The sequence below is a fragment of the Aptenodytes patagonicus genome, chromosome 12, assembly GCF_965638725.1.
Source record: "Aptenodytes patagonicus chromosome 12, bAptPat1.pri.cur, whole genome shotgun sequence".
Classification (NCBI taxonomy): domain Eukaryota; kingdom Metazoa; phylum Chordata; class Aves; order Sphenisciformes; family Spheniscidae; genus Aptenodytes; species Aptenodytes patagonicus.
Window position 1 is genome coordinate 20,482,663 of NC_134960.1, and position 25,239 is coordinate 20,507,901.

Here is a 25,239-nt window from a genome sequence, read left to right on the forward strand (position 1 = left end):
CCAACAGAACAGGACCCAGGCCTGCGCACGATGAAGTTGTAACCACTTGGCCGCTTGCGGAAGACCTACGTCTTCCAGCCGTCCAGCTGTAAAGTTTGCTTTTTCTTTCCAGTTGACTACAGGCACGGAGTAACAGAGAGGAAAAAGGAGAAACAGGTGAATATGTTGTGGCAAGGAGACTGCACCTCCTTGGAAGACTTGGCTGCTAGAAGCGGCAGCGGGCAACTGCTGCTCCAAGTCTACAGCCTGCTTCAGAAGGTGGAGCCCAAGCACGAAGTGCCTGGAGGTGAAGTCCCACTGCTACTGCAGATCACAGCAGGACCTCAAGGCAGCTCCCGCGAGTGGGGCAGCGGTACCCTCAGAAGGGACGGACCCTCATCTGACACCAGATACCTTCTTTTGCACGGGAACGAAGCACCGATTCCACAAAGCTGCTGCCACTACAGCTGGCCGACTGTTCCACCCCAGGAGCTCTCACAGGCAGTTAACATGATCACGTTCTCCATCAAAGGCCAGGATACCAAGAACTCCATGTTGGACACTTTTCTGCTTTTATTTAAAAAAAAATCCAGAATGGATCCAATAACAGTTTTATTATCAAGGAAATTGTTTTACCATAAGCAGAGAACAGACACAGGATGGAGCAGAAGGGTCAGACAAGCAAAGTATTTAACTTCCACATAGCCTCTTTTGTAAGAAATAATGTTACAGCTAACTTTGAAGTAACCCCTCTCCTTGAGAGCAAGGGTACCACCCTAGCTGCAGATCTGAACGTTCTCCAGCCATGTAACCAGCCTTCCCATTGCTGTTCACAGGTCTTATTACCTGCTCACAAGTACTCAGATCCACAGGGAGGGTCCATGCAGGTGTTATTCTCCTCCCAGCTCCCGCAGGACTTCCATCTCCACCCTTCGATTTAGTGACATGGTTTCCAAACTTTGAGATCAGGTTTAGTACACCATTGTGTCAAGTATCAGAAATAAACGATCAGCACGTCCCCAGGTGCCTCAGTTGAATACCATGGGGCCAAACACTTCGAACTTCATCTGGCGTGAATTACCTTTCATCAAGTGACAATTTATCTAGCAGACACATCACTAAAGTTTATACATTAAAGAATTTTATATATAGAATACTGCAAAAACACAGTAAGTCTGAATTCTGCCCGTTGCTGCTCAGGAAGGTCCCTTCTCTCCCAAGCGTCAAGAAAATCGAACTCTTCTTCAAACTCTAGTCAAGGCAAGACAGAGACTTCTTATTGCTTCTCTTCCTTCTGATCCCCCGGACTTCCAGAACCCTCTCGATCGGAGGCCATCTGCGAAAGAGTTGGCTTATTAGTTGTAGTAACAACAAAATGCTTCTCCTAGACATTTTTTCCCCTAGCTAGCTGCTTAGGCTAGTTCTAGACTGAAGAAACCCTTCCCTCAGTGAAAAGGGCAATTGTCCACTGGAGAATGGAAACGATCTTCATCTCTGCGTGACTGCCACTAAGAGGGAGGAAATTATCTTCCCATTATTTACGCTTTCCCAGTGGATGTAACAAGCTTACGTTGCAGCACTGAACGTTTTCAGTCTGACATCTGAAAAGCAGCTTTCCACAGTAAGGAGAGCTTAGCACCACCAAGGTCACCTGGGCAGAGTGTGCCACTTCCATCCTGGGAGACCTCCCTGGACAGGTGACGTACACATCTGCCAGGGCTCGAAAGGGTGGGCCCGCCACTGGGAAGGAGAGGGAGAGGAAAGTCCCAATGGCCTTACTACTGTAGTTTTAGGCAGACTGAACAGGAAGCCTGTTATACAATCAGCCTTAAAATAAGTCCAGATGTTACTTTACTTCTTTAGGCACTCCACACACCTAGAGGAAAGCCCTGTCCGTGCTCTTCTTGACGCTCCTTATTAAGAGCTTCCAGTACTTTTTCACACAACACTGTACAGAAGCGTAACCCGCTGCTGGGGAGGCAGGCTACCTACGGCAGGGTGGCTGAGATTTCAGGTCCTCAACTCTACCCGACTTTCTACAGTAAGTGTCACTCGGAGGGAGCTGCACTGAGACTCAGCGCTACCTCCAAGCACAGCTCTTACCTAAATGTCTGGTGTCCCGACTCACCCCTCCCCATCCGAGGGCTATAAAATGGAAATGACCGTGAACCTACCTTCTTGTATGCCATTTCAAAGAGTTTCAGGGAAGCCTGCTGCAGGCTGGTTGCTGCCTGCCTGATGTTTTCTCCCGTTTCAGTATCTTTACGAGCCAGAAGTTCCCTCATTTTAGCAATTTCTTCCTTTAATTTGTTGCACTGCAAATAAGTGACAAACAATCGTGATGAAATCCTACACTTCGTTCACCGAGAATCTCGTTCCTGTCATTTCACCCGCTTATCGGCCAGAGCAAAACTACCTTTTTTTGCCAGAAGCCATGAAGTTAAGTCTCAAACCGAGCCATACGGTCTGCAGGGACTAGGACTGTGCTCCGTTCCCAATGGGCGCCTGTCCACTTCGCTAAATGTGCCACAGTTGGCATTAATCGGTCCCCCTGTTTGCCGTCTCAGCAGAGGCGCCAAGGACAGAAAGCCCTGCAGAGACTGAACAGCCCGCCAAGGATGAGAGCTGCTCTCCCTGGCACACCTCACCAGTGAGTCAGTCACCCCGGGAGCCAGGGTAAAGGGAAAAGAAAGCTGGTTTTCATCTATATTTAAGACACGTCAGAAAGCCAACGAGTCGGGCTGTTCACCGCCCTGTTTAATCCCTTTGTTGCACATGGGAGAAGGAGCAGAGAGGCAAACAAAAGCAATACGGTCTCATCCCAGCCCCTGTAGCCATCTGTCAAACGCTCCACACAGTCTGGCATTTCTCTGTCAGACTGGCACGCTGCTGGAGAGGCAGGCCTGGAGAAGCGAGGTTACTGGGGGACAGCTGTCCCGGCAGTGCTCGCTCAGCAGCTTTCGCAGTCAAAATGTGGGCAGAGTTCTCATTCAGACCCACAGGGAGGGGAAGGCGATCGATGCCTTCTGTGTCAGGCCACCATCTCCACCCAGACCGTGCAGGCCTTACTTCTAAGCCCTGCTACTCACTTTCCCTTGGTATTCCCCAAAAGACATTACAGGGAACAACAGCCCTCATAGGGAACAGGGATTTAGGCTCTGTGCTCCTGAGAGAGAAAACTCCAGTGATCACAATCCCAAACACAGAGTCAGCCAATATCCATCCTAGAAAGAGGAGCTGGGCTGAAAAAACAGCATTTAAACTGATCGGAGGCTATTTACCAATGAACTATAATCCTGTTCCCTCAAACGCCTCGCGGAAGCCCTAGGAGCCCTTTTATTCTGCTTCTGAGAGTTGTTAACTTGAAGATTGTGCAACCTGTTTTAAACTTGGCTTTTGAAACTCGTAATGCGGAAATTAAACTGTCACAGTGGTATGAAAAGCATTCTTTTGATACTAAATATCCACTTCACTCCAAAGATAGAAGAAAAATCGGAGCTAAGTGGATACAGTAATTTTCATTGCCTCCAAGTTCTCGGTTGCTGTTTGTACTACCGAGGCTGCCGGGACTGCACAGCAGCTTTGCCTTTGTCCCTCTGCTAACACACTGGCAGGCACTGTTTGTAATCTCTAGCTTTTGAGCAAAACTCTCCTCTCACACAGGTCACAGTACAGTTCTTATCAAGTCACCGCAAGGCCAAGTCAAGGACGTAATTCATGCAGAAGCCTTTCATTAACAGCTTCCCAGGCTCTTGGATCTTCAGTGACACTGAACTCACACTTTGAAATAGGGTATTTGCTAGAAGAACACGGTTTGGATAATGAGTATGTCCTTACATCCTCCCATCAGCCACGCTCATCCCACTCATCAAGTGCAAAAACCAGAGGAGTTGATGACTCTGCCAACTTTCCACAGCATGGAAATACACACAGTCGGTGCCACTGGCCAGAGCCAGCTATGAGTTAAGTGAGAATTTGAGCAAAGATATAGTAAGGAATCTTACCTCCTTTACTGTTGCGGGATCAGAAACTACCTACCTCATCTGCTGGCAGCTGATCCTTGAACTCCTCCATCTTAGACTCTGTATCATGGATGATGCCTTCGGCCATGTTTACAGCTTCCACACGTTCCTGGGTAAGAGAGCTCATAAGGGCCCACTGCATACATCACTGGCAATACGAGTGGTGTACGTATGAACTAGCAGCTGACATTTCTTCCCCCAAACTGCCAAATTCCATTCTAGCTCCCACCCGGGGTCCTTCTTAATGGCAAGGTGGGAAGAAGAAATGCAAGCAAACCATTTCCTAGATGCATTCTGGCACCAGAAAGCCCAAAGAGGCAGTCTATGCAAGGCAGTCCTCATGCTTTCACACTCGGCAAATCCCACTTCCCTGGAAGTGGAAGCAACTAATATAGCACTACTGTTGGCATGCTGAAAGAGCCAGCAACTGCAGAGACAGGACAGCTCTCTCTGCTCCGCTCCTCGGGAAAGCAACAGAACTTTCAGACAATATTCTTAAGCTTCTTCAGCAACAAGGGCACCAGAAACAACTAAAATTCTGGGTTGTTTTACTCATGTCCCCTTATTACAAATGCTTGTAGCATCTCAACAGTGGAAAAACCCCACTGCGCTAGGAAAGAAATAACAGTTCCTAACGTTACTGTTGCAAAGACAACCAACGGGGGACAGAGTAGGCTGTAAGTACAGAGGAGCGGTAGTCCTGCTGAGACGTAATTCAGTCCCAGTGTCAACATGAACTATTTCACCCAGCCCTCTCCATCTGGAAAAACAGTCTACCTAAACAAGGGCGTGATAATATTCTCAGGAGGCTAACCACTTACAGTGGAAAGCTGATGAAAGATAATTTCGTTTCTACACTATGTCTTCACTCTTTGTGGGATGTCAAAGTTCACAGCAGGATGCCGAGTCCAGTAGAGTGATAACTCTGTTTATGCATTCATGATACTTCCATGGCAGTAAAACCATGATCAGAAAGGTGTAACGAGGGAATTTTGACAATTACAGTTATGCAGGTCAAGTAAAGAGACAGAGAAGTGTTAAGAAAGCAACCTAATCACCTTCATCTGATAGGTCACTGGGCAGAGATGAGTCCCATTTCAGGACTACAACAGCGAAGAACTTATTCAGTAATTTAAGATACAAAGTCAAAGTAAGGCAACAGGAAAAAGTTGTCAGTGCAGCCTCTTCAAGCGCTAGGCCCCCACCTATGCTTCATGGCAATGATGCAGCTACTTAAACAGTGGGACTTTCGGAGAACATTTAAAGACCTTGGTCTATTTAACCTATAAATGCTAATAAGCCAATGTTTTGTGGCTTTAGAGCTTTTGAGGCAAGGCAATGCTGCTTCACATGAATTTATTCCATGCATTCTCTCCTTCAGTCCTCTTCCGATTCCTTCATGACTGAGGGCGAGATTTACAGCGCTGCCTGAACACCCGAGACAGGTTTCTACAGACCCAGAGAACACAAAGCAGATAAATTCAGTGTGCCAGTTTCAGCAATCACTAACTGTATGCTGGTGCCATATCCCAGAGTAGGCCTTCACTGCTTAAAAAGCCATGCTCTATATTTAGTAGCGTAATTCATTAGTACTACCCTCATTAAACCAATTAGTTCCAACCATTAATCCTATGAATATCACAGATTCAGTCACTCAACCATGGCAAGTGTCAGTCTTTTCTTGACAAAGTCAGTGAGGCTTTCAAACATCTCCTGATGGCTTCACCTGCGCTGAGGGCAAATACTGCGCTCAGATGAATATAGCATTCAAGATGCCACGGTGAGATTTTAAGCGCTATGGAAAGCAACTTCCCACTTATGAAGGAAGAGGCTGAGGTGCAGCTTTGCTTGGCAGGTTCTGTAATTTAAGCTTTAAAATAAACTCAGAGAAAGTAGCTTAAGCATCCCTGTACTGCTCCCATTTAAATAGAACATCACTGTGAAAACGAGCTGTAGTAAGCCAGCTTTAAATAAACAGCCAAGATAACAGGCAGGTGGACAGTAAAGAGCATTGATGACAAAGCATAACTAGAGCTGCAAAGCTGTTTACTCATGAGTAATAGGCAGGTGACTCTGCTTACTGCTGCCTCCATGTCCCAGTAATTCTTCAGGGAGGAATTAAAGCGCTAGTCACACCGGGCAAGTTACCCAACCCAAACCCAAGATCCAAATGCCTCTGCAGACATCTTCTTGCAACTTTGGAATGTAAACCAAATATAAGAAAGCAAGCAGATATCTGGGTAACTGCACAAGCAAACAGCTCAAGATTAGGCAGACGAGAACCTACCGCTCCTTCAAGGTGGGCACAGTTAATAGCACAGAATGGCAATGATCATCAGGTACGCTACTAGCTGGAAGATACCATAACTATCACATTACCTTTCTTCGCCTGTCTTCCTCTGCATATTTCTCTGCATTCTTCACCATGTTCTCAATTTCATCTTTGCTAAGGCCACCAGAAGACTGGATAACAACTGCATTAGAGAAGAAGCATTAATAAAGAATGTGCTCTCATCTTTGAGGAAAGGAGAGTATTATTTCCCAATGGCAGCCGCCTTGCTCAGGGACTCTGCACCTGTGAAGACCCCGTGGGCAGTACAAAGACAGCCAGTCTTTGAAGAGGCAGTGATGCTGCTGGCAAGATAAAAGCCTGACATCTTAGATCTATGAACTCCCCAGCTCCGCCAGACACTTCCTGTCCACTGGTCTGCAAGTCACTTTGACCATTCTTCAGTTACTCCTCCTGGAAAGTGAATGTGCACACAAAGCCCCCAAACCAAAGGGGCATTCTAGCAGGTTAAAAACCACAAAACTAAAAAAAAAAAATTAACAGCAAAAAACCAACCAAACAAAAAAGAAATCCCAACAGAAGGAATTGTTTTACCAGGGCACAGAGATTCCTTTCACTGTTGGAAAGCAGCCCAGGCTGGTAGCAGGATAAGACAACATTCCCCACCCAGCCCCTCACACTGCTCTTAATAAGTGAGCATAGTGTGATTCTACGGGCAGGCTCTTAAAGGTCCCCCCCCTTTTTTTTTTTCCTCCATTAGTGCCAAGAAGTATAGTCTAGACTTAAGCTAATTTCTGCAGTAAAGCATAATTTCATTGCAAATGAGAGGACCAACATCCAGGATATCACAAAGTCCAAAAAAGGGTATACTAACTTATTAGAAATAAGTTTTCTACATAATATTTGTCAATGGTACAAGATCCTGAACAAAGACACACACACACACACGTCCTCTGGATGCAGATGTGGGATAGGCAGTTCAGCTTTATAATTGGGACCATGTTTGCATACAGATAGGCAGCTAAAAAAATTCTGGTTGCCTGTTATCAGGAGGTGGCTATTCAGAGGTAGAAGGCTGCCACACATCAAAAATCTACAAGGAAGTCAAAGTAACGAGCAGTGTGGTTTTCGTAACAAATTTCTGCCAAAAGCCAAGCAGCGTGGTTAAGAAGAGCATATACCTTTAAGTTGCCAACACAGAGTTAACAATATTTTTCTTAACTGGAGCACACATTTGACTGCTCAAGTGGTTGCCTCCAAGAAACAACTGAAGGGCAGTATAGAGGCTTCCCAGTTAGAGGCACAAAAGAGATCTATTTTGTATCAGGGGAATCTACAAATGCCTCAAATTCATTTTCTGAGCCCACAACAAAGCTTCAGAAAATGTCAACCGTGTCGTTAATTACCCCAGAACACGGGGCCTAACACTTCATTGCACTACAGAGCAAAATATACTGACAGCTTGAAGTCCCCAAGCCTCCTGCCATTTAGAGACGCTTCCAGTCTAAATGGATGAAAATGAACAAGGTGGTTACGCAAAATACCTGCTGCTTCAAAATACCCGAATTTCAAGACCTTTGTAATGGAGTAATTAGAAACAAAACAGGGTCTCGGCACAGAGCCGACCTGTTCAGCTGTACTTGGCATGCCCTGGATTCAAGAGAGATCTTCCTAATTCGATTTTTCCCTTAAAAGCTGGCACCTTCATGCAGGCAGCCTCAAACAGACAGCAATCTCTTCATGTGTTAGCAGAGGGCACTCCCAAAGGAACTGCATGCCCAGGAGCACAGATCAAGGGTAACTCATACAAGGTGCTGGATCCCAAACCCCAATTTCTGTCCCTTCAGGGTAACGTAGGGTAGAATGTCACTGCTCTGAGCTCCTCAGTGACACAGGACACCCCTGTAAGCAGCGGGAGCACTGCTCCACAAACACCTGTGAGCCCTCAGTTAGCCAACCTGTATGCCCAACACCTCTCTGGGGACTGAGGCACAGCTGATACATGTGGGAAACCCCAGGAAACAGTTGCACTCTGCTGAAACATTGCTCTAGCGATCGCAGCAGACTGCCAAGACCAAGGACAGACTGTCATACAGTGCAAAACAACTTGGAATGTGGTAAAACCCTGCCAGTGAGGACTTCCTTGACCTTGGTATAGGCAGATGCTTCATCTCTGCCTAACGTGCAAGGAGAGAGCATCCATTGGTGGCAATCTCTGTCAGCAGGCTAACAGAGAGGGCAACAGAACGCTGTGTTTACAGAGGCTTTAGTTCCTTAAAATGAAACTACAGGTTGTCACTTCTTCCTTTCCCTATTCCATTCTGCAGTAATCCCTCTGCCCTCCTCTCCAGAGGAGGCACTTAGGCTAAGATGACTACAACTGCATCTGTGCTGCACTGGTAACAGATTGCTTGTGTCATCCTTATTCTTAATCAAGTAACACACATCACAGTCCCCGCCCCTGGACTGTGGGATGCCCGTCGAGGCAGCACTCCATTACCTTTGGAGTCACCTAATGTTACCCTCAGTGCCCAGCGTGCTATGGCACCTTCACTGCTCCGCACCTTTCCTCCTCATCCCCGGGCAGCATCCCAGAGCACTTACTTTGCTGTTCGCGTCCGGTGCCTTTATCCTTGGCTGACACGTGAACGATACCATTAGCATCAATGTCAAAAGTGACCTCAATCTGGGGCACTCCACGCGGCGCTGGAGGAATCCCAACCTGAGAACGAGAAGCGCTTAGCCATTATCTCCCACACAACATGAGCTCGGGGTACGAGGCTCCAGTGTCGGGCACATTATCTTGGTGATCTGTCAGTTCAATCAACTATTAACTAACCCTCAGAGCTGAGTCCGCTAAATGTCTTGTTGGCATCATGTGGTGAGTTAGCAGTATCTAGATTTAACAGGATACAGATTTCTACCCAGAACAAGTGCACAGAAACCACAAGAGGTAGTCCCCAAGTTTGGTTGGAAGGTGACACAGGTTCTCCTTTATTGCTAAAGAAGTCACTCTTCCCCGCCAGGGCATGGGAGAATGCTCTACTTCCTCAGTTCTGGACATACCTGGACTTCACTGACTACCTCTGAGGCTACCATATTAGAAGAGTGTCAGGCAGTAGAGCTTCCTTCAAAAGTACAAAAGAAAGGCAAAGCCCTTCCTTTCTGGATGGCTCTTCCTAGCAACAGCAAGTTTGGGCAAACAGTTATAACACTGCCAAACTTTGCCAACACTGACCAAACCAATTCTGTGTAGGGAGCTTGTTAGTCAGCCACACATTGCACACACGAATCCCCGGAGCACATCTGTTCTCCAGTAAGCAGGGCAGCTCCACAGGCTTTCACAGAAAAGCAGTACTAGGCTAGAAATGGGATACCCTAGGGACTGCAGGTTAACGCGGAGCCTGCTCCTAGTCTTGTCTTTGCCACACCAGAGGAAAGGCCCGCATTTAGGCTACCTGCTGCACAGGCCTGGTACTCCAGAGCTCTTTTTGCTCTTTGTGCCCAGAAGCAGAGAGGGTCTTTCTAGGTGATCAAGCCCTAAAGCTACAGTAGCCCCTGTGCCACGTAAGACTGCTTAGAAACTCTGAGCTCCATCTTAAATGCTAGTTGCTCCCCTGCCACTGAAAGGCTGTCCCAAAATCAGGCTGTGCCTTTAGAGACTGCTTTTTTACTACAAAAAGGGTCAGATGTCTTCTTTAAGATGACTCTCCCCCAACACTGCCTTCAGGGGTCAACTGAAATGGAGAAGGCTTTGAACTTTTCAACAAAGGTCAAGTCTAAGGTCATGAATACTGAATAGCCAACGTACCAGTGTGAACTGGCCCAGAAGTTTGTTGTCACTAGCCATCTCTCTCTCCCCCTGGCATACTTTAATCTCCACTTGAGTCTGCCCATCAGCAGCTGTAGAAAACACCTGGGGAAAAAGGAACAGAAAGTTACCGGATAGCTAGTAAACAGCAACACGTGAATGGATGCAGTTACAAGCTGACTAAATAACAAGGAAAGGAATAAAGAGAAGCTACTTTGAAGAGACAAAGAATCACTAAATGCTTGCCGTTCCCCTGTGCCTCTTACAAAACACCGAGGCACCAAGACTAGCAACAGCCAAGCTCACCAGCATCTCATCCTATATGCACTCGAGCACATGAAAACCGGCAATGCCATGCCAGCAGCAGGCTCCAGTGGCAGCCAGCCACATTACCAGAACATTTCCTCCCAAAGCAGCAGGGCTCCTGCTCCAACCCCACGCCCCAGAGAGAACAAGCGTTATCAGTGAGAGCACACACTAGCAGACCCAGACAAGGCAAAGTGAAAGAAAGGATCACACCCAAGTCTACTAGGGCCTTACAACACAGGAAAAAATAATCCCTTCCGAGGTATGCTGCCCAAGAAAGGTGTTCTCAAATGGGTGAGGTGCTCAGTTACAGAAGGTCTCCACACAATTCTTCTTCAGAATGATGTGTTGACAAGTTACATCATGGCACACACACTGCAATCATGACCAGGCCACAAACATCCTGGGGTATCTTGGCACACATTAACTCAACTTACCTCCCCTCTTGGGCACGCTAATAATCAACAGAGATACTCAGCGGCTGACATTAAATCCAATTTCTATGCTGCTTCTCCTTGCCAGATGAGGAGGAGACAAGACTATCTACGGGGATGCTTTGGGTAGCCTTCACTGGCTGTTTCTGAGCACCACAAAAGACCCACCCATCTGGAGTCAATTTGTACCTGGCTCTTCTTAGTGGGTATGGTAGTATTCCTGTTGATAAGCTTTGTGAAGACACCTCCCAGTGTCTCAATCCCCAAGGAGAGGGGAGTTACATCCAGCAGCAGCACATCAGTAACATCACCAGCCAACACGCCACCTTGAATAGCTGCACCAATAGCAACGGCTTCGTCAGGATTAACTGCTTTGCTAGGAGCACGGCCAAACAAATCCTGTACAGTCTGCTGCACCTGAATGGAGAGAAAGCACAGCTCATATGCAGAGTGAACCATTACTACCCAGTGCTGTGGCCATAAGAACATGCTGGCCATGGCTAAAGGTTTGTATCTTTATGCTCCTGCTGCCATGTAACCCTGTGGCATGATAGAAATACTAAGCTTCAGGCTTGTGACTGCTCCCTAATTCCCCATCTTCCACGCACCCTGTTAAAATGCACTCGTTTCAGTCTAGACAACCCCTTCTCCGGAGACTTTCTTGCAATCAAGTTTGCCAGCTGCAAGTCAACCTACATCTGTCCTTTTACATAGTCCAGCCATATTCAGAAGGGATCACTCCATGCTTATCAAGCAGGAGTCAAGGACTGCTCCCCGGGAACTTGTACAAGCCAGCATTGGGCAGAACACAGCTGTCAAGGATGGTACAGCTGTGGAGGCAGAGCACAGGGAAGGTAAAAAAAAATCCGGAGCAGAAGGACAGTTTACCATTTGTGTGTAATAAAGGGGGGGGGGGGGGGGGAACAAAAAAGGAAGTTGTATGAAGGACAGCATTTTCAAGTTCTTTATTTAATGGGCTCTTTTACCAGAGAAGTAGATTTGCTATGTCAGCAGACAGTCTGAGCTGTGTTATTAGCTTTTCACTGCTCTGCCCTTTCGGAAGGATGTGCTCATGATTACAACAGATTTATTGCTGAAGTATCCAGACGGGAATGCAACAAGGTGTCTTCACCAGAGCACAGCTCAGTAGTCCACTCCTCCACCTTATAAGAGAAGAGTGTGGGACTTTGTTCCCACTCGCAGCTTCCCTCCTCCCTGAGCACACCCGTTAGGCACACATCGGCACAGGTACACGTGATGTGCCTGGAAAACTGCTGTAAGCAAATGTCCAACTCCTCTGCACTTAAGCCAAGAGACATCTGCTGGGAGTGTTCATTACAGAGGAAGACACTTTATGTAGGAGCATATAATTAAGTGCAAGTCTTTCCCTCTGGAGGCATATTTTACAGTACAAAAGAAACATTACTTCTAACCACCCACTGTACGTTTCCTGGAGCACTGGCCACGTGAACGTTCCAAAGGCAGCACGTTCCCTCCTAGCAGGGTGAAACGAGCACAACGACGTACACGAGAGAAGGCTGGCTCTGTGCTGTGTGCAACGTACAGGCACTGATCTCAGAGCCAGAGCTGTAACTACAGGCACTCAGGAAAGCATTACGTAAGCTCAAAGCCACAGATGCTGGGGGTTATAAACAGGGCATAAAAAAGTAAAAATAGTAATTAAAAAAAAAAAATCAATATTTAAGTACTGTCTCCCACGCCCAAAGGATACATAGAGTTTCAGGAAGGGCTTCACCACTTCTAGAAGTGTTTTTCTTCACTTTATACGTAGCTAACCACACCATTTTTCCTTTATCCAGCTGGGACAGCAGGGACTTCGGGCAAGGTATAGCACAGTTACTCCACTTGAGCTTTGGCCAGAGCAGCAGCTTCTGTTTATCTTGTTGCTCTGGTTCCCCCCTGCCTGGGTGACCTTCTGCACACACTAATATCACCTCTAGCCACCAGGCTCATGTAACACTTGGGGAAGAAAAAAATCCCACCACCAAACCCCAAATCAATCCCAAGCAGGACCATGTACACACCTACTATCCTAGAAAGGACCTGCAAATCCCAAATCTTAACAGCAAACAAATAGTCCAAGCCTGACTGATCCCTATGGAATGAGATTTTGATGATCTCTGTAGAAAAGGACAAGCTGTACCCCTGAAGAGAGCAGTGTACATACATGTTCAGCTCTCACTTCAGGGGAGCTAAGCAGTAGTCTGCATTGCTACAAACAAGAATAGCAAATCACCAGCAGACAGCGCCTCATCTGCAAGACTGTGCATGTCAGCAGAGCAAGCTTTTAAGTTACCTGTTGGTGCTTATCACCTCAGAACACAATGGCCAGGTATTAGGTAATGAGTGTTTGGAACAGCCAGTTAAATATGCTTGACAACACTCAGCCTCACACAGGCAGCCAAATACACGCAACCAGCAGGTAACAGAGCCGTTCTGCTTGTGCAGTTTCTTCACAGCTAGCTGTAAGTGCTCTACACAGGGGAAGAAATCCACTGGAAGGCAAAGATTACTGATAGGTTATTGCCATTGAAGTGTACCTCTGTCACACGCTGAAGTCCGCAACAAGAGAAAACGCCCTGCGTATCTGAACAATGCTGCTTACGTTCGGTCCGCATCAGAAAGTCAAGTTGAATTTTCAACTCCTGATACCTCCCACTTGTCTTTGTAAAGTGCAGCTCAGCTACAGCTCCCAGATCCAAGCTGAGCTAATTAAACAGGATGAGAGAGTCCCTTGCCGCTGTTTTCATGCGACTACTTAACTTGTCTGCTCTGCTCCTGGAGCTTTGAAGTTACCAGTCTCCCAACTTTTCCGTTACAGATCACCCTTAACAGTAAGCACCGGCTAGCTGTGCCAGCTTTGCCCATAACAGAGGCATGTCTCATACCTTTGGCATTCTGGTCATGCCACCGACGAGGATGACTTCACCAATGTCACTCTTGCTGACTTCAGCATCCTGCATGGCTTTCTGGCACGGCGCTACCGTCCTTTTGATCAGATCAGCTACAATGCCCTCAAACTGCGAGCGACTCAGCTTCATGTTCAAGTGCTTTGGTCCAGAGGCATCCATAGTAAGGTATGGCAAGTTAATATCAGTCTGCAGCACAGAAACAGACACAGAGTGAAAAACAGGAATGGAAAATAAGGCAGCTACACGCAGGTTTCAGCTCAAGTTGCACGTTCTGTTCTGCCTGCACTGAAACATCTACGTGCCTGTTCACTCTGCAGCCCAGTCTCTAAGCGGCTGCAGGGATACTTTTGTGTTTGACATTTCAGACGAGATAGGAAAATTACTTTGTTACACACCTCATGGTTACAACTGTTAAGTTCCAATTTTAACATTGTGTTATTTTGAGGTCTTTTATTGTTAAGAAAAACAATTTAATTTCTATCATAGCCAGGAGGCTGAAACATTAGAAGTGACAACCTTAATCCTCTTCCTTTAGCACAACACAGAAGAAAGCCCATCTTCTGGGTTCCGAGTTCTGAAAGATTTTGCCAAATGACTAACATTTCATAAAAGGTAAGCTACTTGAAGGAAGTAACTCGTGACTGTTTTCTAAATGCAAACAACTCGCGTTCGACAGCCAGTCCATTGCCATTTAACACAAAGTTCATCAGCGCTAGGAACCATAATCCCCGCTTTTCGTGGCTATTTGTGAATGATCTTACAAATTCACATGCTGGATTTTAAAATCAAATCTTATACTGAAACCATCTTGTTCAAGTGCTGAGTCATGCTGACACCAAAAGATACTACGAATCAAAGCAATTAAAATCATTAATGCTTTAAGCTCTAGAGATTAAGTTTACACAAAAAGAACTAAATCCACGTCACTGACTAGAGGCGCGCATTCACTTTATAAATAGCATGGTCAAAAATATTAAGGGAAAACAGGGCCAAAAGCAAGTTGCTTTCCCTTCACTGCTAAAGAGTTAAGGAATTCAGTTTTTCCTGGTATGAACAGACTGCATTTGCCAACTCTTGAGCTAGTAAAACAGAGCCTGCAATGTCTCTGGCAGAACTATGCACCCATTGTGACTGGCCTAAACTCCTTGCTATGAGCTCCCCACTGGCCCACAAAAAGACCACCATAAAAAAAAGTTTATTCAGAACCTAGAAATTGGCAGAGTCCCCATTTCAATTACTATATAATTGACCTTAATTTCACTTCGGCAAGACTATTACACCCCCAACTTGCTGCTTCTCCAGCTCCTTATTCAGTAATGAATAAAGGACATGCTTGAATGCATTAATAGACAAAGCAGGTGGAAAAAAGAAAGGGGATATATGTTGCCCATTGTCTAGACAACTCTTCTATAGGCAAGTAAGTAAAGGTTCTTTACAGAAATAATTTCTTGTTATTAGACAAATTAGCTGTTTCAGTGGAATGAGTAGCACCAAGGTTTTGGAACTGCTTGCACAAAGCCGCAAGTGCTTCTAGTAACCCAGCAGTGCTAGCTGCAGCTCAATTCCCTGATGCCCATCATACTTCTGAAATACATAGTAAGTTGGGAACAAGGTCACATTCCTTGCAGGGTAAGGAAAACACAGTGCCAGAAGAAAGGCAAAACCCAGCTAACGTTCTCGGCTTCCGACAACTAAACAGTCTACCCTGCTACAGGGCTGTTAAAGGGATGTCATTTGGTACAGAGAAGCTTGTTCTGCCACCACAAGAAAAAAGCAGCAATTTCATAGAGCTTTGTAAACAAAAATAATGCAAAACTCAGTGTATCAAAACGTTTTACTGGACTGCTTTGAACCCAGCCACCTACCTGCACAGATGACGAAAGCTCACACTTTGCTTTCTCTGACGCTTCCCTCACCCTCTGAAGGGCCATGTTGTCTTTAGTCAGGTCGACGCCCATCTAAGCGACACACAAATACGGGTTAACAGACTCAGCTTTTGCACAGGAGTCACGGAGAGCTTTTCTTCATTGCAGTTCACCTTCCTATCGCTCTTGACTGTAAAGATGTTTGTAGAAATACAGCCTGATATGTGCACTTCTGCTGATCTCTCTCACTTCTGGCAAACGTATTTAGCATTTCAAAAACATCTGCTAGCCCTCTCTGCTCTGGAAGTGATTATACAGTAAGTTACAGATTGAAGCTTGGAAAAGCTGCCTCATCACAGAATATAAAGGCAAGACTGAATTAGCAAAGGAGTTAGAATTACACCGCAGTTTCGTACAGCGAACCCTGTGTTGTATGCATCCCTGTGCTGACACCGTCAACCGGACCACAGATTTTTATTATTAAAAGCAGACTATGTATAGGACAGTCCTGCTACACTAGAGGAAAAAACGCAGAAGTCGTGCTATTCTGTCTTCCAGGAAAGGAATATTCCACCTCAAGAAAACAAGTGTAAGAACTGGAATCCAGACTAGCAGGTGTCTTTAGTACGTTTAAATTTCGACTGTGCCACAGATTACAAACCAAGTCCTGATAATTTAAGAAGATTCCCGTCCTTCCATAGAAGTTAAGCGAGATTGAAAAAACAGCGTAACACAAGATTGAATTCTGATGAGATACCTTACCTCTCTCTTGAACTCTTTAACAATATACTGTAGCAAAGCCTGGTCAAAATCTTCTCCACCTAAGAAAGTGTCACCATTGGTGGACTTCACCTCAAAGACTCCCTTCTGGATTTCCAAAATGGAAATATCGAAAGTGCCACCACCCAAATCGTAGACTGCAATACTACAAGAACAGATGCAGAAAAACATTACTTTCTAGACAAAGTTGCGTGGCTCAAAAATCACTCTCCTCAGCAGATGAGGTGTGCAGAATTCATGCTGCTGCCCACAAAAGTTAAAAGCCTTCTCTAAAGACAGCAGTAAACAAGTTATACAGTGTACGCATTCCTTGAGCACTCTGAGTCCACGTGGAAGTCTTCTCTGAAAGATGTGCTGCACGATGCTTAACCTTGCTCATTATTTTAGAGAGGGCAGTTCCTTCTTCAAATAAATACACACTCGTGCCCAATGACAAGGGCAGGGACACCAGAACCATTACGAAACACGTTTTTCAAATGTGAGGCTTTCACAGCACTATAAGCTACATCAGATTTACAAAATCTGTAACAAACCCCCTGCATTTATATAACCACCCTTGACAGTGACAGAAGACTGAATGCAGTCAGGGAAGGAGATGCAGGCACCAAACCTCAGCGTACCTCTCGTGCTACGCTTCAGCACCAATGGTGGCCGCCTCTCACCCAGCTGTCCTTAGCCACACCTATCACTGCTACCAGTAGGTAAGATAATTAAATTGACAGCTTTAATAATTCAGTTGCAGCTGCAAGTTATGAACTCACTTTCTTTAACAAGTATGGGTGGCGTAGAACAGAGGTGACATTACATAGCACTGACTCAAGGCCATGAGTCTAGTTTGGCAGAATTCCAACCAACAATTTTAAAAAACAGAAAGCAGAAGATGCATTTACAAAGCAAATTACAGCATGCTTATTTAAGAGAGGGTAGGTGTTATGAACAGGCACTTACACTTTGTCTTCAGACTTGTCCAGACCATAGGCAAGCGCAGCTGCTGTTGGTTCATTAATCACCCTCAAAACATTCAAGCCAGCAATCTGCCCAGCATCTTTTGTAGCCTGAGGGAAAAAAAGAGGAAGAGTGCTGACTACTGAGAGGAACTAAATGCAATTTATAAGCCTGAAAACCTTATAGCTTGGTGAATACCTGTCTCTGAGAATCATTGAAGTAAGCAGGGACTGTGATCACAGCATTCTTTGCCGAATGTCCCAGGTAATTTTCTGGAGGAAAAAGGAGACAAAACAAAGTTATCCTCATAAGGTAAGAATACCACCAAGTTATTAGTACGTAGTTTGAAATAATTTTCCTGAACTAAGAACAGCAGACAGACTCGCTGCTCAAGAACCTGCTGCTTTCTGGGAAGATGCAGAGGGAGCTGTGCAGAAATCAAGTCCTTCCACATAACATGGAATAGTTTGTAGACTTCTGACAGAGCAGCAAAGCGCCTCCGCAGTTCAATCAGTAACTGGATGCCACTAGTTACTGATCTGGAAAAGCCAGATCATTCCGTAGTTGAATTCATGTAGCATCCAGGGCAAAATCCAACAAACCTACAGGAAGCAGACCCCTGCTTAAGGCAGAGGAACACTAGCTTCAGAGTAAGTCAGATTCGTCACATCTAGATACTAACATACCACATACTCATATTTTACTCTTGGGTGGAGCTTTAGCAAGTGTCCAGGACCTAACACTGAAAAAAAAAATCTTTGGATGAAGCTTCAGTAACAACCTTTAGTCCTGCCCTCCAAACACTTATCACTGGATGCGCAATGTTTACCAAACAAGGCTGTGGAAGGCATCTACTGACTGTCATCTCTATGTATTATACTCAGTTTCCCCAGAAACCACATTAGGAATTGAAAAGGGGGGGGGGGGAATTTCTCCAGGCCAATGGATATTCCCCCCAGTGAAGATTTAAAGTCACCACTGAATAAGCAGCTATTCATTCAGCCCCAAAATTGGGTCCCTTGAACACTCTCTTTCTTGCTACTTATCTAGCAGCTGCTAGAACAAAGCCACTCAAAACCCTGGCTGCCACAGCCCGTGCTCAGCTGCAGCCGGGGAGGCACAAGGACTGCAGCTTACAAGGAAAAGGAGCTCCCCCTTCTGAGTAAGCGTGCATTCAATTCAACTAAAATCGACTATCAACTCAATCGGTATTCCATTTTGATACGAGTATGTTTTAGGTAAAGCACTAATATCTTGCCAAAGATCCGAGACTGAGGTAGGCACTGATCTTCCTTGAGGCTCCGTAGCAGCCCATCACTGCACCCTTCCAGGATCTGCCGCACACAAGGGCCTGCTACACAAGGATCCCCGTACCAAAAAAGTACCTTTATGTCTGCTGCACTTCCATTTACCATGGCCCAGCACCAAGGTCACACCTGCGCGCACAGACAGCAAAGACCAAACTGTACCAACCTGCAGTTTCCTTCATCTTCATTAGCACGAAGGCACCGATCTGGCTTGGAGAATAGAGTTTCCCATGAGCCTCTACCCAGGCGTCACCGTTGGAGGCACGGACAATTTTAAATGGAACGTTCTTACTAAAAAATAGAGGAATTCCACACTCAATTTCTGTATCAGCATACAGCACAAACCCCCTACAATTAGTATCAGCAGATGAACGTGTACAAGGGTTGGACTAGATGACCGTTGGAGGTCCCTTCCAACCCAAACTATTCTATTCTAAGTTCTAGACAAAGAATACCAAACTTGCCAACAGCAGCCTCAGATCCAGGGAGTCCCAGAAGCACCAATATCCTACTACTGTTTTTAATCAGCTACATCATTGAATCACAAGCCTTAGGTATGACCATACAGCTTTAATCGTAAACGCCTTCAAGAATGAGAAAAGTCTTCGCTGGTAGACGCTGACCATTCTGCACAGCATCGGCAAGGCTTTTTTCTTCCTCTCTGAAAACCTCAAGATGATCAGCAACTAACATAACAAAGTAGAGCTTGGCCCTCAGAATATAAGCAATGAAACTTTGAGACATGAGGGCATAACTACTTCACCCAAAAGAGGCCTGTATTTTAAAACACAACACGGCATGTTATACAGAATTGTATTTTACGCATTCCTGCTGGCAGTGGAATTGCTCTCCACCCTCACTTACATATCCTTCTTCACTTCAGAGTCATCAAAGCGCCGCCCGATGAGACGCTTGGTAGCGTAGAAGGTGTTGTGTGGGTTAGTTACTGCCTGCCGCTTTGCTGGCATTCCAACCAAGCGTTCGCCGTCAGCCGTAAATGCAACAACCGAAGGTGTTGTCCTGGCGCCTTCGGAGTTTTCCAGCACCTATGTAAAAAACGTAACAGGATGCCATCAAAAAACATTGCCTCCGGAAACACTAAATTGGACATTCAACTTCTAATACTGTCTCTGTAAGCTGGTATTCATTTTTTACTTACTTTTGCTTGCTTGCCTTCCATAACTGCCACGCAGGAGTTTGTTGTACCCAAATCAATTCCAATAACGGCACCTTTAATTGCTTCTGAGCTGTAAAGCATATTATAAGAAAAATAAAATTATTAATAAAGGAAAAATGACTAGATAGCAAAAAAACCTTTTTATCCTGAAGACAGGACAAAATGTTGAAGCAAATACACATTGTATTCTGACCTCAAGTGTTCTCTGACCCTTATACAGGAATTTAACCTTGTGCCTCTGTTTTCAACCAGACTGCTTATAGGTAAATCCTCACTTGGTTAAAATAAACATATAAAATATTGTTCTTCACCAGAATAATCTTTACTGTGTATATTCTCAACATCCCTTAAGATTTTGACATAAAACAAAGTCATAACTAATTCTGTCCCTACGCAGACAGGACTTGTTTTGGGTTACTTCTGATGTTCAAACGTGTTTCAAAACATCCACCTGGAGTCAAAACACTAATAATAAACTGTATTGGTTTATTTATCATTGCGTATCCTTCTCTTCATGCCAAGCAAAGATAACAAATTACTCAACCCATGCAGGGTTCTCTGAGCCAGAGCCAAAGATAACCATCTTTTTGACCCCGAGGAGCAACAAGTTAATTTAATTCTGAAAAATGGAAGTGGTTCTTAAACGAGACAAATTTGAACCTCCTCCTCCCTCCTTTCTAGGAAGCGTGTATTACCCCTTTCAAGGCTAGAGAGAACTCCTGAATCAGTTTTGCCTTATAAACAAAGCCATGTTCTGGGGTGGAGAAAGCATACTGAAGGCAGAGCAGGACCACGTTTATTACCAGGATATCACCTTCTCACTCCCTAAGAGGCTAAGTCGCTCTAACTCCAGGTCAAATAACATAAAGCAGCGATCCTGGACACGTGCAACTGCTCGGTTTCTCTCTACTAACCAGAAACGGGCAGTTTTCCTAACACAAACACATTTCCCATTCTGTGTCCTGAATCAGCGTCAGCCACAAAGCATCTGACGTAAGTTACGCAACTAACTGCTACTCTTTTCCCATTATCTTGCAACAAGAAAAACAAGTGATTAAAATGCATGAGCTGTTTGAAATCAACTTTATCTGTAGTGAAACGGAGCCACGCATCACTCTTGTTTCATGCCAGCCTATAAAACATTTTGTTCCATCAATGTTTGGGGTATTTTGTTGTTGTTGTTTTTTGTTCTGTTTTTTTTTTTTTGTTTTGTGGTTGTTTTTTTTTAACCAAACAAATCTGAACAATCCACATTTTGTGGATGTTGCCGGTGGTGGGAGAAGGGGGAAAGAATAATTCTTAAAGTTCCCCTGGAAAAAAAACCCCAAAAGATAAAGAAACAGCCTTAGAAAAGTTATACGCATAGGCTCTAGTTTTACCTTGCTGGTTTTGCTCTGTTACTCCATCTCTGACTCCAATAATCAGTTCTGGTATCAGCAGGAGAGTAAACATAAATATCAAACGGCCAAACGTGAAGAAACAAGGAAATACTTACGCATATTTTCTGCTGGATGCTGCTCTGAGAACATTTTGACTGAGGCCATTCCAGAATGTCTATAAAACAAAGACGTTCTAATGAAAATTTAGTTTTAAACATTAAGTGATCTTCAAGCCAAGACTTTCAAGGTAGACAACTTCTGAAGCGACACGGTCCCACTACAATGTTTTATTTTTAAAAACTTAAGTGCAAACTAAGGAAGAATTTGAGAAAGACTCAGACTGCCATAAAAAAACGATTACCGCACTTACTCGTCCGGCACAACCCTGATCTGTATTACCAGCACCGAGCTATTTCCCTCACACAAGACAGCCCACGAATACGCTACCAGGCAAAAGGCATTTCAGTAAAGCCACTCTGAGCCTTCGGCTTTCACCGAACAGCAGCAGAAAAACGTTAACCCCGCTTCTCAAAGCTTTACGCGCGGTCAGCAACAAATGGTCTACTGCACCCCCCGAAGAAGCTGCAGTCCAGGCTTTGCAGCCACTCGCCAGTTTTCTGCAGCGGCCGTAACTGCACGCGCAAACCAGCCCCTCGGAGAAGCCCCCTCCGAAGGCATTTTTTCCGAGGGCGGGTTTTGAACAAAACCCCTTAACGCAGACAGGGCCACGCCGAGGCACGAGCGCTTCGCCAGCTCCGCAAGACGCTCGGCCCAGCCGCAGTCCGCGAGCGGGTACGGGTGCGAGGGCCCGGCCGGAGCAGGCCAGCAGCGTCTCCCAAGACGGAGGCCCGCTCCGCGCGGGAGGCAGCGACGAGCACCTCCAGCACGGGCAGCCGCAGGCCCCGCGGCCCGGGCTGCCTTCACGTGCCTTTCCCGGCTCGATCCCCGCTACCGTTTGCGGGCGGCGGCTGAGGCACCGCGCCATCTTACCACAGACCTCCCCGGAAACAGACCCGGCCTTGCGGAACGCGCTCCCGCCGAGCCACCCCCCCCGCCGCTGCCCCCCCCGCGCCGCCCTCGGCGGTTCCCTTCGCGAAACCCGCTCAGCACTTCAGACAGACCGACGCGGCCCGGGCCCGTCCCCGCCGGGGTCGGGACTCGCACGCTGCCAGCGGCCCGCCCCCCCCCGGTCCCCTCAGCGCCCCCGACACCCCCCCCCCTCGCGCACCTGCGCCCGCCCGGGGGGCGCGGGGGCGGGGGCGCCGCGCGGCAGCAGCAGAGGGAGGCGCGCGGCGGCGCGGCCGGCGCTGAGCATGGCGGGGCGGCGGCGGGGCGGACCGGGCCGGCGGCGGGACGAGGGTGCGCGCGGCGCCGCGGCTCTTCTGGAAACCTCCACCCACGTGGGCCGCGGGGGGGGGGGTGGGGGGGGCGGAGCGGTGAGAGCGCGCCGCAGGACCCCCGGCGCGGGCTGTCCCGACGATCGCCTGATCCGTCCGCTCGCTTTCGGCGCCGCGGTCGGACACCAGCGCCCGGGGCACGGCTGCGCGCTGCCTTCCTGAGACGGCGAGAGAGCCCGCTACCTCGGCCGGTGCGGGCTGGGGAGAGACGCGGGCGCCGAAGGGGCCCGCTGCGCACCGGCACGGCCAGGGACGACCCGGGTCCTGCGGGCGGCCGCGCGCTCAAGGTCGGACAGGATAAAGCGCAGGGCGATTGCAGCGGCCTTGCGTCAGGGCGGGCGGCGCGCGTGCGCTGCTCGCGCTGGGGCGCCGCATGCGCGGCTGGCGCTGCCCCGGCGCATGCGCGGGGAGAGGGCGCGCGTGGCCGCCCTCCTGCGGCCGCGCAGGCGGGAGCCGCGCCGGGGCGCGCGCGCAGGCGCAGTAGCGCCCGCCGCGGGGTGGCTGCGTGAGGGGCCGGGGCGGGCCCCGCTCAGCCCCGGGCCTGGGCCTCGGGCACCGGCTGGAGCGAGCCGCCGGGACGCGGGGCAGGGCCCGCCCTGAAGCCTTCCCCTGCAGGCGGGGCCGAGCCCGGGCCTGCCAGCACAGGGCCCGAGCTTGCGCACGGCTCTCGGGTACGCTGGAGGCACGACCGGAGCCGGGGCTGTATCAGTTTGGCACAGGACGGGCCGGGCCGGCCGCAGCGCGCCCTCGTTTCCCCCCCAGCCCTGCCAGTTCTACGCCCTTTTCCCCGCCGCGCATTCCGCGGAACGCCTCTGGCGAGGGGAAGCACGGAGCCCGGCATCGGCGCTCCGCTGGGGCGCTCCCTGCCTGCCAGGAGCCTGCCTGCCGGCTTGTCGGAGGCTGCCGGGCCGCTCCCGGCACCTCCTTTCACCCAGCGCCGGCTCTCCAGAGCAGGCGGCGTGGGCCGCGCCTGCCTTTCCCCGCCAGCGCCGCGCGTGTGGGACCTGCCTGCGGGCTGCGTGGCGGGGAAGGGCGGGGCGCGGCCCCGCCCGCTCGTTGCTGCCTGAGCGGGTTCGTTCTGCGGGGTCGGGGGCTGCCGCTGGGGCACAATAAACGGCAGCCAACGTGACTGAGCCGGGATTAGCGCAGGCTCCTGATAACCGTTCAGCCGGAGCGTTTCCGCACTTCACCGCTCGGGCATCGTCGCTTGTGTAAGTGCCGAGTCCTGGGATGGGCCGCCTCTAGCCCAGCAAGGTGGCAGCGAGTGTCACCCTCTCCCGTCGCCAGGAAGGGGCAGCAGCCGGCCGCGCTCGCGCAGCTTTCGGGCTGCTCCCGTGAATCGTAAGCCTGGGAGAACGGCAGCTGAATTCACACCGCTGACAACTCCCAAGCGTTGGCAAGGCTGCGATTAAAACACCAACGCGCTTAGAAGCGGCTCTCCGGGAGCCCTGTCTGCACCACCCCTCCCCGCCCTCCTTTCATCTCCGAGGGGAGAAAGGCAGGCTGTCCCACCCCGCAGCAAACAAGCTCTTCACTCCGGGCCGTGACAGGAGCCCCTCAGACAGCTACTGACAACGCAACAGGCAAACCTGTTTCAGCAGTCTCTGCAGAGGTGGTAAAGACAAGGGAAAGAGGAACTCCTTCTGCTCTGAAGGTCTCAAAAGCCCCCCTCTGGCTGCTTGTGAGAAGACAGATGTGACCCGCAGCAGCCTCGGGCAGAGCACTCGGGGTCCGGCTGACTTTAGGTGTCAGTGCCCGAGTGCCTGCCTTCCAGGCACCGCAAACTCCGGGCAGCGAGGGCCCTCAGAACCCGCCGGCGAAAGGCCGGCAGACGAGTTCGGTCTCTACTCCTGAAATGGGAGATGATCACCTTCTGCTCACTAAGAGCCACAGCTTTGGGCTGAATTGCCCTTAGTTGTTGCCCTCAGCTGCACCGCTCGCAGTGTCCTTTGCACTTTCTGCTCCCGCTGCTCCTCCCACGTGCATTGATCCCTCAGAAGGGTTCTGCCTCATGTTCCCCTCTGCTCCCTAAATCGTGCTACGCAGCCAATAGCGCTGGCAAAACGCACGGCCGTGCCCCTTGGTGCTCAGGCAGTGGGTTGACATACTGAGCACCCCCTGCAAGAGATCCAGAGCTTCCAGCTTGCTGGCTTCAAGTGACCCAGAGGATGCTCTGCATCAGGCAGGATTGGCCCCTGAGCCTGCACTTCCCTGCCCTTGAGCCTTCCTAGGGAAAGGGGAAAAACTGGGGGGGGGGGGGGCTGGCAGGGAGAGGACTGCAAGGCAGGGTGATATGGTTTTTCTCAGACAATCTGCAGCAAGGACCAGGCGCCAGCTGCCCGCAACACAGAAATGGTGTGAAGGAGTTGCCCTGTGGGGACCCAATTAATTTCCTTTCTGTTAGCTGTTGCCAGACACGAGGCTGCTTTGAAGCACCGCAGAGGTTGATCTCACAGCAGGGCAGCCCTTTGGCAGCTGCAAACGCAGGTCCCCACGTGGATGTCCTGTCCCCGCTCCCACAGAGATCAGCAGCGGAACATTTGCTTGGCTCCCGTAGGAGCAGAGCGGGGCTGTAACTCCTTTTCTACAAAGCTTCGAGCCACTTGGCTGTGTT

At 48.5% G+C, this 25,239-nt stretch overlaps 1 protein-coding gene and 1 non-coding gene across 2 annotated transcripts; both read right to left on the bottom strand.

Annotated features, from left to right (window-relative positions):
- Positions 1 to 574: 574 nt before the first annotated feature.
- On the bottom strand, positions 575 to 22,543 carry HSPA9 (heat shock protein family A (Hsp70) member 9). Its single transcript, XM_076349638.1, has 17 exons — positions 22,457 to 22,543; positions 21,345 to 21,403; positions 19,832 to 19,919; positions 19,537 to 19,718; positions 18,839 to 18,963; positions 17,564 to 17,637; positions 17,369 to 17,475; positions 16,403 to 16,565; positions 15,641 to 15,733; positions 13,752 to 13,961; positions 11,032 to 11,259; positions 10,103 to 10,207; positions 8,896 to 9,013; positions 6,381 to 6,475; positions 4,018 to 4,110; positions 2,154 to 2,294; positions 575 to 1,315 (listed from the first exon to the last, which is right to left on the bottom strand). Exons 1-17 carry the CDS (start codon positions 22,541 to 22,543, stop codon positions 1,256 to 1,258), a joined length of 2,028 nt encoding a protein of 675 aa, XP_076205753.1. The 3' UTR covers positions 575 to 1,255.
- On the bottom strand, positions 10,707 to 10,778 carry LOC143166305 (small nucleolar RNA SNORD63). Its single transcript, XR_012996387.1, has one exon. It is a non-coding gene; the product is annotated as a small nucleolar RNA SNORD63 (small nucleolar RNA).
- Positions 22,544 to 25,239: the final 2,696 nt, after the last annotated feature.

Bases quoted from the DNA above. Each gene is read 5' to 3' on its own strand.
- HSPA9 (XM_076349638.1), bottom strand. From the start codon at position 22,543: ATGCTCAGCGCCGGCCGCGCCGCCGCGCGCCTCCCTCTGCTGCTGCCG. The intron at 6,476-8,895 runs GTAAGTGCTCTG...TCTCTAATGCAG, and splicing joins CACCGGACGCGAACAGCAAA to TTGTTATCCAGTCTTCTGGT. The intron at 1,316-2,153 runs GTAGGTTCACGG...ACTCTTTCGCAG, and splicing joins TTGAAATGGCATACAAGAAG to ATGGCCTCCGATCGAGAGGG.